The 14,013-nt window shown below is 34.6% G+C and overlaps 1 protein-coding gene across 2 annotated transcripts in view; it reads right to left on the reverse strand.

Moving 5' to 3' along the window:
- Positions 1–481: 481 nt before the first annotated feature.
- The window catches only part of PROS1 (protein S), a 69,135-nt gene continuing 55,603 nt past the window's right edge, over positions 482–14,013 (reverse strand). Inside the window, exons 11-15 of one of the 2 annotated variants that reach the window (XM_052642899.1) lie at positions 9,955–10,122; positions 8,440–8,608; positions 6,152–6,300; positions 4,170–4,395; positions 482–859 (exon numbers count right to left, since the gene is read on the reverse strand). In XM_052642899.1, the coding sequence (XP_052498859.1) occupies positions 699–859; positions 4,170–4,395; positions 6,152–6,300; positions 8,440–8,608; positions 9,955–10,122 (873 nt within the window). In that variant the 3' untranslated portion in view covers positions 482–698. Of the gene's footprint in view, positions 860–4,169; positions 4,396–4,703; positions 4,854–6,151; positions 6,301–8,439; positions 8,609–9,954; positions 10,123–14,013 lie in introns of those variants that run through there. The other variant, XR_008199681.1, reaches the window with a different exon arrangement.

Below are 14,013 nucleotides of genomic sequence, written 5' to 3' on the forward strand. Positions count from 1 at the left end.
CAAAGCTGAGTCTGCTCTGCTAGAACTCCACCCCCTTCCACCGCATCCCACCCTCCTCCCACTTTACAAAGGAGATCCCTGAAGAGCAGCCCGGCCCACAGCCTGTCAGAGGAGCTTGTACTCTAGAGCTAGAATTCCCACCTCTCATTCTCTGAGCCAAGGATAACCTTCCTTTGCTTCTGAAGAACCAAACTCGGTCTCCTATTGGTTCGAGTTACACCAGGCAGAAGGTCCCTTATTTGAAGACTGACTTGGGAGGACTGGTAACAGTGGAATTTAGTCACATGTACTTTTGTTTGTATTCTAACAAAGGTTTAACTTCCTTGACTCCTCCCCCCGCCTCCCCTCCCACAAACAAAACATATTTAAATCCTAGTTCATGATGATAAAATTAAACTTTACTTTTACAAACATAAAAAAAAGAAGAAATGTCATTTGTCACAAAAAATTCAAATTAAAATTTTTTATAGGTTTCATTAATTTCTAGACAGCAACAGAGGTAAAAATATTTTTAATGTGATTCATATCACAAGAGAATCTTGTTTTCTTGAAAAAGGACCTTTTTAAAATTCCAGGAAGGTTAAAGTACCACAAAATAATCGAGATATGCACATTGTAGGTAAAACACTTTAGCTATGATTGAAACATAAGTATAATTACACACAGGAAAAAGATATTATCAGCAGAGAAAAAATGCCTTAAGTATGCTCTGTATTCCGCCAAACTGATGGACACGAGTGGGCTCTAATATCATTATGTTTAGAAACGGCTTCATCCAAATCCAGCTGTACACCATTAATGTTCACTTCCATACAGCCTTGATAAAAGGCATTCACTGGTGTGGCACTGAATGGAACATCTGTTAAAACAGAATATTAAAATATTAGCCCAAGACTTTTAGCATCTTACTTGCTTATAGTTAGAGGAATTATTCAGACTGCTCATTTTCAATTAAATTCTAATCCTAAAGGAAAAGTCAATAATGTACTTCTGTTCAATAAGTTCACATTAATTGACTTCAGTGTTATAAGGTGTTGTGTTTGGTACTAAATTCAGCATAGCTTAGTTCCTCTGATTTTGTAAAAGTTCCAGCCAAACCTCAGATAAATAAACATGCTTTAGAAAGAGTAGAAAATAGGATATTCTTACTTGTGGTGTTCTACTTTATTTTCTCCTTAAATCTGAGCGATAGGTTAATCATTATTAAGACATTTTTTTCAATTCAAAATTATAGCTATTTGGAAATCTTTTTTAAATGGCACAATAAATATGTCTATTTTATAATTGCTGGAATATAAGTAGATTTCTGTATTTTCCAAAGAAATAGTGTCTTGCTGAGCATACAGTAGCAGGTCATAATAGGGAATTCACTATTATGTAATGTTTGGTGTTCTGAAAAATAACAGTTTTAATAATACTTCAGTGAATAGGGCCTCAAGGCTTTACTACACTTTTACTCGCCTTATCAACTCAATATTTAGGCAACATCCTTGGATTCCTGAGAACTATGGTTCATCTTCAAAACAGCCATCTCTCTACTTGCTTCCTCTTTTCTTGGCATCTCATCTCCATAACTTTTAATTCCCAATGGATATTTTTCAGCTCTTATTCTTCCTCCTCAGTACCTTATCCCACTTCTAACTTGCCAGTGTAGTGAATAAATCCATACTTTTCTATGGGCTCAGCATTTGTTAAGAAACAGTTTCAAGTCTGGCTGACTATCATAGGCTATACCATTGTTATAAATATCCCTGGAATCACCTATTTCACCTGACTTTTAATTCATAATATATGACTTAGCATGTCTATTTTGCATATCAATTAAGAAATTATCCATTCCCTAGTTCACACTCTTCAGTTCAGTTCAGTTCAGTAGGCAATAAAGCAGAAATAGATGTTTTTCTGCAGCTCTCTTGCTTTTTCGTTCACACTCTTCATGTCTCAATTTCAACTTTTTCTCAATTTTTCCTCATGCTTTCTAAACACATCTTGCTTAAAATTAGTCCTCAGTGCTGTTGACAAAGTCCTGGAACCACAGAAATTCTGACATTTTTAGTTCTGAACTCTTTCATTGTTTGTTTGATTTCCTAAAATTACATTCAACTAATTTGTGAATAAGGTAGTAGGTGGATTTCAATGTATTTAGAATTTATTCATTTGAACCATAATTATACTTCCTAATAATTAACCACATTAATGTAACTATGCATGTATACCTATCAATGGATATAGCTATCTAACGGATCTATTTATAACTTTTATAATCTATTTACTATATCTTTTATATATATATATATCTTGGCTGTGCCACTTGGCTTGGCAATTTCAGTTCCCCTGCCAGGGATTAACCTGGGCCACTGCAATGAAAGGGCTTTCCTGGTGGATTAGTGGTAAAGAACGTGCCTGCCAATGCAAGCGAGTGGGTTCAATCCCTGGGTCAGGAAGACCCCCTGGGGAAGGAAATGGTAAGCACTCCAGTATTCTTGTCTTTAGAATTCCATGGACAGAGGAACCTGGCGGGCTACAGTCCATGGGGCTGCAAAGAGTCAGACAAGTCTGAAGCCACTTAGTATGCACGCACGTGCAACAATGAAAGCACCAAATCCTAACCACTGGACCACCAGGGGATTCTGCTACAGTCTATTATATTCCCCCAAAACCTAGAGGAAATTTCCATATATGGGAAATGAACACACTGGGCAGTTCAAGTATTTTAAAGATTAGTAGAAGTTCAGACACCAAACTATTCAAAAATGTTTGTAAAAAACTTTCTGCCTCAATTTTTTGTCATTTAAAGTACGATGTTGATGCCAATGTCATATTTCCCCATATTAACCACTTTTCCTCCAGTTTTCCCCATCTTGGTAAATGGAATCTTCACCTATGCAACTACTCATGCCAAATACCTAAGAGATTCTTTCAATCATTAATTTCTATTAGCTTTGCTTCTCACATATATCTCCAATCTATTCACTGTATCCTGTCTCCACCAACATCACCCCAGTCCAACAGCTTCCGCAGCTTCCTCATGTGCAAAATGGAGATAACAAAAGTACTTTCCTCACAGGACTACTTTAAATATTAAATGATACACTTGAAACACTCTGAACAATGCCCAGACTGTGTGTTATGCACCACTGGAGGCAGTATAGTTGTCACCACTGTTACTGTAACCGCTTCTTCATCTGAACTGCTTCATTAGCCCCCAACTCACCTCATCCACTTATATCCCCGCCGTCCATCTGCATCCAGCATGCAGGGGAATTTTTTTAAACTGAATCATTGATATACCACTTCCTTGTCTAAAATTTTTTTAACGATTCTTATGGCTCCAATAAGATGCAGGACTCTGAACCAGGTCTATAATAATCCCACCCACCACCCATTTCACAGCCTCCTCTTGCATGACCACCCCCTTGCTCAATGTGCTCTCACGGTACTGACCTTCTATACATTCCTCAAGCATGTCAACCCCTTTCCATTCTGCCATGGGCAATTTGTGTTCTAGCTCCAATCTCCACCCTCATTACCTGGTAAACTTCATTTAATCCTTCAAATATCAGAGTTGTATCTTATTTTCTTCCTCAGAGAGCTTGTTCCTGGCCCCCACAACCAGATCAAGGTCTCATTTTTCAGGCTCTAAAAGCAACCCCAACTTTTCCTTCATAGAAATTATGAAAATTTTAATTTTTAAAATATTTTCCTAATCAGTTAATATCTGCCTCTGTCACCAGATGGTAAAGGTCTTAACAGCAGAGATTGTATCCATTTGTTTATTGATGTGTCTCTATTGCCTGAGACATAGGGTCTTAATGAATATTGGGTGAGTGATGGTTGAACTGAAGAATAAATATTAAACTCAGAAGACAACTGTGAGTATAAAATAAAAATGGCAAATCATTTCTCGCTAGGATAGTCAAATGCATGAAAACTTAGTTTCAGTTTACCATTAAAAAAATTAAATAAAAATGACCAATAAAATGTTCATGCAAGCCCCCAGAAAAAGAATAATGGTTACTAGAATTTTCTCCTCCCTTCTGATACCCCTTTACTACAATTACTTATGCTCTATATATACAGATGCTGTTTTGCTAACATTGCATATCTAAAATACTATCAATTTCATTGAAAATACGCTTTTTAAAACTGAAGACAAAGTAAGAAGATACCTGGAAGGCCGCCCAGGTAAGTGGCCACTGTTCCTTTCATTGCTTCATCCAAGATGGCAAATTGTCTTTGAAAGTCTTCAGAGTGGAAGCTATCCTTTCTAAGTTGAGTCAATAGTTCCAAATTGTTTCTGTTGACTCTGATTTCCAGAAAGGTTTGCTGATTGGAACATAGACTTTCGGCCTCTATCCGAGCTATTACCATACTTTCAACAGATACCAGGATATCCTGAAGAACAAAGACTCATTATAAACAAATACTAACAGTAATGCCAAATAAAAGAGACTTGGTTTTAAAATTCAAAAAACTGAATTTCAATGAGGTGGGGAAAATATGATAGAGCCTTCAAGTTTAAACGAAAAAACTTCTATTATCATAATCATTATTTTTGAATATACATTAGTTTTACAAACTCCAGGTTTAGCTAAGATGTGAATGTACAGCAGGTTCTGAAAATTCAAGAAACCAATGGGAACTTAAGTAGTATCTTAAGCAATAAATTTCTTTTTATGAGCCTTCCCAATTTTAAAACTTACATATGGAAAAGGAAGGAGCTGAATCATTCTTTGTTGGGGAAAATAGTTAGAAAACTTAAAGTGCTTTAGTAAGCACATCCAGCAAGACCGAAAGGTTTATTTGTGCCACACAAGAAATCCTGCAGACTTGGGACAAACTGAGTGAAGTCTCTGAGAAAGAAAAACCAGGACAGTAAGTTACAGAGTATTTATCAGAAGGTTGTCAAATATATATACATACATATATACGTGTGTGTGTTTATTTATTTATTTTCTGAATGTTTCAAACTGCTGATACACTAAATTACTCACCTTGCCAAGAGTCACCTATGCAGATAGCCTACTAGCATATAGAGGAAATATAAAAAAGGAAAGAAAATAACATCAAAACTAAGGAGGTGGGTGTTATGATGCTTTCCAGATAGCAGAAAGATAGTCCGAGGTATTTACAGAAACACAGAAAACATAGACAAGATAAAATAAATCTCAAGGACACGGCACGTGTTAACCTCCTCTACTAACTGAATGTAGTGTTGAAGGCAGGATTTCCGTTTTGCTTTTAAAAAAAACAATTAGCTGAAACCCAAATGTAGCAAGCTCCTATAGTCGACTGGAGACAAAACTTCACAGGATTTTTTCAGGTTGCTTACAGTTAACCATCAGAAACTCCCCACAACCATCCCTTAAGTTGCAAACAGCATCTCTTTTTATCACTATAGGCATTATTCAATTATATGTCTCTTTCTACAAGCCACAGAGAACATCCAAGTCAACCATGGCACAAACGAAAGCTACTTGCTGTAACTTGTTGGAATCCACTGTGGATGACACAAGGACAGAATTATTAGCCTCTAACAGAAGGCTGAATAATACAGCCCTTCTGATAACTCTCATGTTTTCTTTTATCTGAGAGTGTTTCCTGTTCTAATTTCAAGGCAGCGTTGCCAGTGGGAAGCCAAGTAGACTGGTTTTAGTTTTCCCTAGTCTTTCCTAACTTATTTATGGGAGAAGAGATTAAGAGTACCAGAAAGCACAAAAAAATTATAATTAGACACTGAATATTTCAGAGTGGACTGCAATCAGACTGACTTCTATTCTGTTAGTACAGTACAGATAAATTCCCATGATACTTCAAAGAGTCTGAATAAGGGTGGATCTCTGTGTACTCAGAGAAGGCTCCAAGCAGCCTTTGTGGGAGTCTGTCTAATCTAAACTATAGATACAATACATAGGTTTTTCCATTCTCCCCTATCCCCTTAACCGCTCGGTTCAAACCTTGGAAATAAGCCAGAAAAAAGTAACAATAATGAATATTTATTCAATCTTTAATGACATGCCAAATAATTTATATAAGTTATCTCATTTCATTTTCAAAAGACTACTTTGAGGCAAACACTGTTATTCTATCCATGTTACTGATTTTTTAAAAATTACAAAATAAGGATCATAAAGGTTCAGAGTAAAGTTACCTGAAGCTTTTCAGTGGCGGAATCCACCAAGGACAAGGCAAAGGGCACTGTGTTACCGGAAACCAAGGCCAGCATAACACCGGTGCCTGCTGATGGGCGAATATTCAAGGACACATTGATTTGCCAAGCCTCAGGATTGGATTCATTCTCTGTTTAAACAATGAAACAGAAGCAGGATCAATGTACTCTTAAGTGCACCAGAGGAATTAATCTTATCAATATTCAAAGCCATCTTTGAGTGATATTAAAGAATTTAGTTCTTTCCCAATGATCTATATAACCTAGGCAAAACAGAGCAAAAGAAAATAGTTTTTAATGCAGGCAAGAAACACACAGATGGAACCTCATCCTTTAGTTTTTCCTACAACAGAATTCTGGATTGTGGTGTTTAGAATTATTATGAATTTCCCAGTTGCTCTTTAACAGCTCTCCCTTCTGTCTTACATATTCTCCAATGCTCAAATCTCAGAGTGGTTGTATTATAAAATACAAGAAAGTTCAACAAATTTATTGTAATATTTCTGAGGGAAAATCTGAGTACAGCTGCCAACCCCAGCCCAGTACTTCTCTGCCTTATAGGAGTTAGGTTAGAGCAGTGGGAAAGAAAAGTCCGATCTCTATACATAGGGGTGTGGGATGGTTTGATAATAGAGAAATAGTCTGAAGTCAACAGTTAACTCTGAAATTCTAATAGGAACTCTTCTGTAATTCTCTTATCATAATACTTAACATTCTTTTTCTTAATTATTAGGTTAATAGTCTACACAACTAGAGGGCAAGCTCCGCAAGTCTCTATCATTACTGCTTTCCTCAGTAGTCACTTAACAAATATTTGCTGAACTAATATGATTTCAAAACAGTTTGATTTCTAATAATTTGAAATAATTTGTAAACTAATAATCTGAAAATATTAGCTTAAGATCTGAATGAAGTCTTCCCCATTTAATACAAAGAAATGTATAACAATAGCCCAAATACCACTTTGAGGCTTTAAAAGGGTGAATGTGAACGGAGAAAATAATTCTCCTTTGACAAGATATTCTTCCCTTTAGCCACATCTAGTACTATTACATTTTTCACTATAATCCTTTAAATTCCACCCAAGGGAAAAAAAAAAACCTGTATAATCATTTTGAAGTAAGTAAATTTACTGTAGGACATTAACAAACTCAAAATGAACATGCAGATGTGGAGAAATTATAATGTAGCATTAAATATTAATTATAAAGTAGACCATGTTTATGCTGTCTATGAAACAACCAGTTAGTTATTTATGAAAGTAAATTCAGGTACAATAAAACTATTTTCATTTTCTTTTCAGAGCTTTTTTTCCACTGGAACAAACTATCATGGGCCTAGTTTCTTTCTATATTCAATCATCAACTCAACATATTTTTTAAAAAAAACCTTCATATTCAGAACAGAGCTAAAATTAATGACATTGTATTAATTTACGTTAAGAAAACAGAGAGCGATAGTAAGATGCTTCCTTAAAACTGTAGTGATACTTTTAAGGCTGCAAATAAAGTTAAAATATGACTTTTTCTTAAATCAGAGATATTCAAATTAACCCTAAATTCATACTAAATACTGTTAGTAGTTCAAATAATGAACTCATAAAACAGAAAATGACACAGAAGCCAACAAAATAATTAAGATACACAAATATCTAGTAAGAATATGCTGAGATATTCAATTTCAATAGAAACTGGGATAAGTAAAACTACAAGATTTACTTTTTCAACTCTCTAATTAGAAACAAATCTTGAGCATAAACTTTCTTCTGTTGGTAAAAGTATAAATTGATAAAGAGTGGTCCTCTGGCAAAGCAGCCATTATGCTAAGTTAAGCACAATGAATATTAAAGGAATCTGAAGGGTAGTCATGAAAACAAGTCTAGGGGGTCACACAGAGTCAGACATGACTTAAGTGACTTAGCAGCAGCAGCAGCATGAAAACAAGAAAACCTAAGCAGTTTAACTCTTGACTAGATTGATTCAAGCCCTCTCATTAAGAGTCTAGCATATGGACAGATATGCTTATCTCTAAATTTTAATATGACTTATCTCAGTCTCTATTGTTTTATCTGACACCCACCTTTAAGCCAAAAATTATTAAATACAGAAGAAAAATAATCCATAGTCAAGAGAAAAAGCAATCAATACGACCAGTTTTAGATATGACACAGATTTAGTTTCAATTCAAAACAGCAAGGAATTTTTGCTATTTGTTAAAGAATAAATTTAAAGATTAGTGAGAAGAGAAAGATACAATAGGAGATCACTTACTATAATCTATGCTAAACTGAGCAACTCCAGTACCAGGATAGTAGGAACCCCTCTCCACAGTGATAAGACAATGCTTATTTTGTTTTTCTTGAATGATTTCCTTTACTCCTGAAGTTCCTTGATTCATCAAATTCCAGCCTCGAATACATCCATCTAGACGAGGGTTAATCTAACAATATAAAATATAGACCAATGAATGCATTTTAAACTTAAAAAAGGGGGGCTTTATTGATTATATTACTATATTTATTGATTATATTACTGGATACAGGTTTTCATTTAAGGGCAAAATTCTTTCTTTGATGACATTTAAAAATATTTAGAATTTTATCTAAACTTTTTTCAAGGTCTCCTGCAGATGACAGTCTTTTTCAGTAAAAGTGCGTTTATAACATCAGAGACCTTCATTGGGATCCTAATGATTTTTAACACCTATCCTAATGATCTTTAACACCTATCCTAATGATTTTTAACACCTCAAACCCCACTTGACTTTCCTGTATCATCCGGGCACTAACTTTTCTGCTTTCTAGTTCCATGTACGCTTTTAGCTGTGGCCCTGGGTTCTCAGCTGCTTTTGTTTTTCATTAACTGTATTTACAACATAGGTTTGTCTTGCCATCAAATAGAAGCCTCTTCAGGAACAAACATGTTTTGCATTCTTTAATCTCACCAAAGCATCCAGCCACACTCAGATGTGTAGTCATTTCACAGATAGTTGATTCTTTTTGAATCATTTATTTTACTTTTAAAATGTCTTGATTTATCAATTTCAAAGGGACGGGTATATTCACTCTGACATGAGTTAACTAACTCAGATTTTATATCATATCACAAATCTTTGAAAAGCTAAGGCAACTGAAATATATATAAAATAGTAAATATTTAAATTAAATCAGTAAGTGTAAAACTGGCAGATCCATGACTTCAAATGAAAAATTTTAAACTCTACAAGGTCAGTGATCAGTCTTCTTCATGAACCTTTTCCACAGAAGTTAGACAAACACATATAGAAAAATCATCTATTATATCTAGCTTCAATTTATGACAGGCTGCAGTTTTATTCCCATCAAAGATTTTCTTTTTAAAATTCCACCTTACATGCTATACTTGTCTCCCAAATTTTAGTCCTAAAACAGACCTAAGAAAGTCTTACTTTGACTGGCTTCTAGAAAATAATGTACTTTTGGACTCAAATATACACATTTATATGTCTAATGGCTGAGTATGGATTATTATGATATTAATATTTAACTGATGCTTGAAGAATTTTTAAAAATCTACTTCTCCATGAGTAATACTGGGAATTTAAACAGGCTCAAAAACACTACATTCATTTTCTTATTTCCTTACTATAATTTCAAAGGTTGATAATGTTATTTTTCCATGTTCAAGTTTTCACAGTTGGTGTGTTCAACAAAATAACTTCGTTTGACTCTCAAAAAAATACATTTTCAAATCTATTACAGATGAAAGATTTCATCCATGATGAATGATACAAGCTTGGATCATTACCGGTCTAATGAGTGCATTTTCCACTTTCCGAGGTACTCCTGCAAAGTATACTTTGGTTTCGAGAAACCCATTGGTGGGCTTAAAAAGGCTTTCAGGCTTATTTATATTCATTACAGCTTCTTTAGCTATTTTTACACTAATACTCTGTTCTAATTCTTCCACAGAGACCTACAATTAAAAAGACAAAAATTATCAAACAACCAAACATTACTGCATTTCATATTAAACACTAAGATTGAAAAATCCTGTTATTATTCCAGTGCATAATTTTCCAAAGTAATCATTTTAATGCACTTGTTAATTTGTTCCAATACATTTAACATGTCAAATTAGTATAAAGGTGATAAAAATTCATTTTAGTGTGATAATTCTTGATCAAAACTAAATCAATACCATATTTTAAAGTTTAAAAATCAGTATTTTTCTATCACATTTAAACATTCATTTATAATATATATCTTTCAATCCCAGTGTGCCATAAAATTAACAGTTTAAAAAAAAGACAGTCACTCTACAGAGTCTTAGGAAACTTTTAAGTGCCCTTATTTTGCATTTGTCTGATAGTATAAATATGAAATCAATAATGTAAATAAAATTTAATATAAATAAGAGAAGCTAGTACATTCAGTATTATGTTTATTAAATTACATTTTGTTTCAAAATTCAAAAGTAGTTGAGGTCGTAAGAAAGCATAATACATTAAATTAAATTGGGTTTTTCCAATTTTGAAAGTAGTTTGGGTTTCTAAAAAAATTGGAAGTAGTGGTAAACAATAAAATTTTTTTTCTTATAAAGGCAATTTGAAGAACCATTGCTGCAATTTCCTCATGTAAAACTGTAGGACTCAAAATGCAAACTCTGCATTTACTTATCAATCAGGGTAACCAGACAATAGGCATATCAAAGCACTACCACAGGAAGGGAAAAATTATGCTCTAAAGTAAAATAACACCCCCGCATAAGCCTTCATTTGTAGCTTTTATGTTATTCTATGTATAGGAGCAAGCTTTGACAAATATTATACTTGAATTTAAGTATTTACATATTGAAACATATTTTTAATAAATTATATTCTTTTTAATATAATATTTAGAGCAGTATATTGGATGTGATAGAGTTTAAAACCGCAGATTGACAATAACTCATCTTGGTGTCTTTATGGCCCTCTTTATGCTGAATTTCCAAAAGGTTTTAGTCTATCTTAAATTAAAGGCTGGATCTTAAAAATATACCCCGAATCTGACCACTTCTCAGCACTCCTACTATCAACACTGCAGTCAAAGCTGTCATCTTTTCACTGTGTTATTGCAATAGTCTCCTAATCCCATATCCTGTTTTATCCTTGTGAAAGTGAAAGTGTTAGTCACCCAGTCGCGGCTGACTCTTTGCAACCCCACAGACTATAGCCTGCCAGGCTCCTTTGTTCATGTAATTCTCCAGGCAAGAACACTTGACTGGGTAGTCATTCACTTCTCCAGGGGATCTTCCTGACCCAGGTATTGAAGCTGGGTCTCCCACACTGCAGGCAGATTCTTTACTGTCTGAGCCACCAGGAAAGCCCATAGTTGTGGCCCATGGGCATAGTTGTTTCGAGGCAAGTGGGATCTTCCCAGACCAGGGACTGAACCTCATATGTCAATAACCTCAAATATACAGCTGATACCACCCTTATGGGAGAAAGCAAAGAACAACTAAAGAGCCTCTTAATGAAAATTAAAGAGGAGAGTGGAAAAGTGGGCTTAGAACTTAACATTCGGAAAACTAAGATCATGGCATCCAGTCCCATCACTTCAGATGGGGAAACAGTGGAAACAGTGCCAACTTTACTTTTGTGGGCTTCAAAATCACTGCAGACAGTGATTGCAGCCATGAAATTAAAAGACACTTGCTCTTTGGAAGAAAAGCTATGACCAACCTAGACGGCATATTATAAAGCAGAGACCTTACTTTGCCAACAAAGGTCTGTCTAGTCAAAGCTGTGGTTTTTCCTGTAGTCAAGTATGGATATGAGAGTTGGACTATAAAGAAAGTGGAGCGCCGTAGAATTGATGCTTTTGAATTGTGGTGTTGGAGAATACTCTTGAGAGTCCCTTGGACTGTGAGGAAATCCAACCAGTCCATTCTAAATGAAATCAGTCCTAAATATTCACTGAAAGGACTGATGCTGAAGCTGAAGCTCCAATACTTTGGCCACCTGATGCGAAGAACTGACTCCTTGAAAAAGACCCTGATGCTGGGAAAGATTGAAGGCAGGAGGAGAAGGGGGTTGGATGGTATCACTGGCTCAATGCACATGAGTTTGAGCAAACTCCAGGAGTCGGTGATGGACAGGGAAGCATGATGCGCTGCAGTCCGTGGGGTCGCAAAGAGTTGGACTCGACTGATTGACTGAACTGAACTGAGGGACTGAACCCGTGTCTTCTGCATTGGCAGGCAGATTGTTTACCACTGAGCCACTATCTTTACTCTCTACAGTTTCCACAAAGTCATTAGGTCCTAACCAGGATCATCTTTTAAGATGCAAATTAGATCATATCACTTCTCAAAATCATCTAAGGTCTTTCTACTTAACACAAAATTCAAGGTCTTATTCCAGGCCACATTTCTGACCTCAGCTTTTACTACTCTCTCCCTTTTTTACTCCACTGCATCTACACTCACTTTCATGTTGCTGCTCAAATAAAAACGAACACATCCTCTAGCCTAAGACTGTATTTGCTGTTCATGTGACACGGAATTATCTTCTTTCCAAAATGTCTGCTTGTCATGTGCCCTCGCGTCTCTGATTGAATGCAATCCCATCAGAGATGACTTTTCTGATTCCATATGCACACTCACCATCATCCTTCTCTACTGCCTGGCCTTGCTTTTCTTTTTCCTCATTGCATTAATCACTACCTGACATAGCTATTTGTTGACACAGTTGTGGTTTTCATCTCACCACCAAAATGCAAGCTCCATAAGAGCAAGGACTTTTGTTTTATTCACTATTGCATCCCCACCACCTAGAAGAAGGAATAGCACACAAAGTGCTCATAAAATATTTTGTTGGATAAATGAAATTATACAAATTATACATTTTCCACCAATATTAGGATTATACCCAGCTATGAAATATAATAATCACTTTTAAGTTATCAATAATCGCTTATGAGAATATTCCTACAGTTATAGCCATTCTAATGACAATCATTATACATTCAATTTTATTTACCTGAATGATAAAACAATTCTAGTTATGCATTTTAATTTCTTATTTTTAACATATTTTTTAAAAAATAATTTAAAATTAGTAAAACAACTGCAATAAAGTGAATAGTTCAGTTTATAGGTTAGTTTAACTTAATCACTTTGTCATTAATTAAAATTTAAATACTTATTTAAAATATTTATTTATTTCAAATAATTTCTGTGTTATATAAATTTGTTTGAAACAGTGTAATTCATTAATAAATCATCAGGATTATAAGTTAGTAGGACTACCATGCTACCATACTATCTTTTAAATTTAAAAGATATGGAGTGAAAAAAGAAATCCTATTTATCAGCGGGGTGGAAAATGCAAAAATTGTTAAAATATTGAATTACAATTTGAAGAAAAAACAACAGCAGCAAATTTATTACCAAAGTTTCTCTCTGACTTGCTAATGTTCTTAAATTTTATTTTTTCTATAAGCTTGTATTCATTTTATAGAGGGAGATTTTAATTTAAATGCTTTAGCTAAAACATGGGCATATCATTGAATCATAGTTTCTTTTTAACAAGAATCATAAATATAGGAGAAACTGAACAGCTGCCTTCCATTCAACCCAAATTCTATCTTTAACAAGATATAGCCCATGAACAATTCTTCAATAAACACTACTTGGAACTCATGATCACTTCACAGATAAATATTTACCTTCTTTATATACATTATATCCTACCTAGAAATGTACTTAAATTCACCTTTAAACAGCTGATTTTTCCAATTTGTATATACTCATTGAAAAAAGAATTCTGTTTACTCTCTTTTACTGCAAAAGTGATTTTAGTGGTTTTAGATAGGTGATTTAGGG

The sequence above is a fragment of the Budorcas taxicolor genome, chromosome 1 (genome assembly GCF_023091745.1).
Source record: "Budorcas taxicolor isolate Tak-1 chromosome 1, Takin1.1, whole genome shotgun sequence".
NCBI lineage: Eukaryota > Metazoa > Chordata > Mammalia > Artiodactyla > Bovidae > Budorcas > Budorcas taxicolor.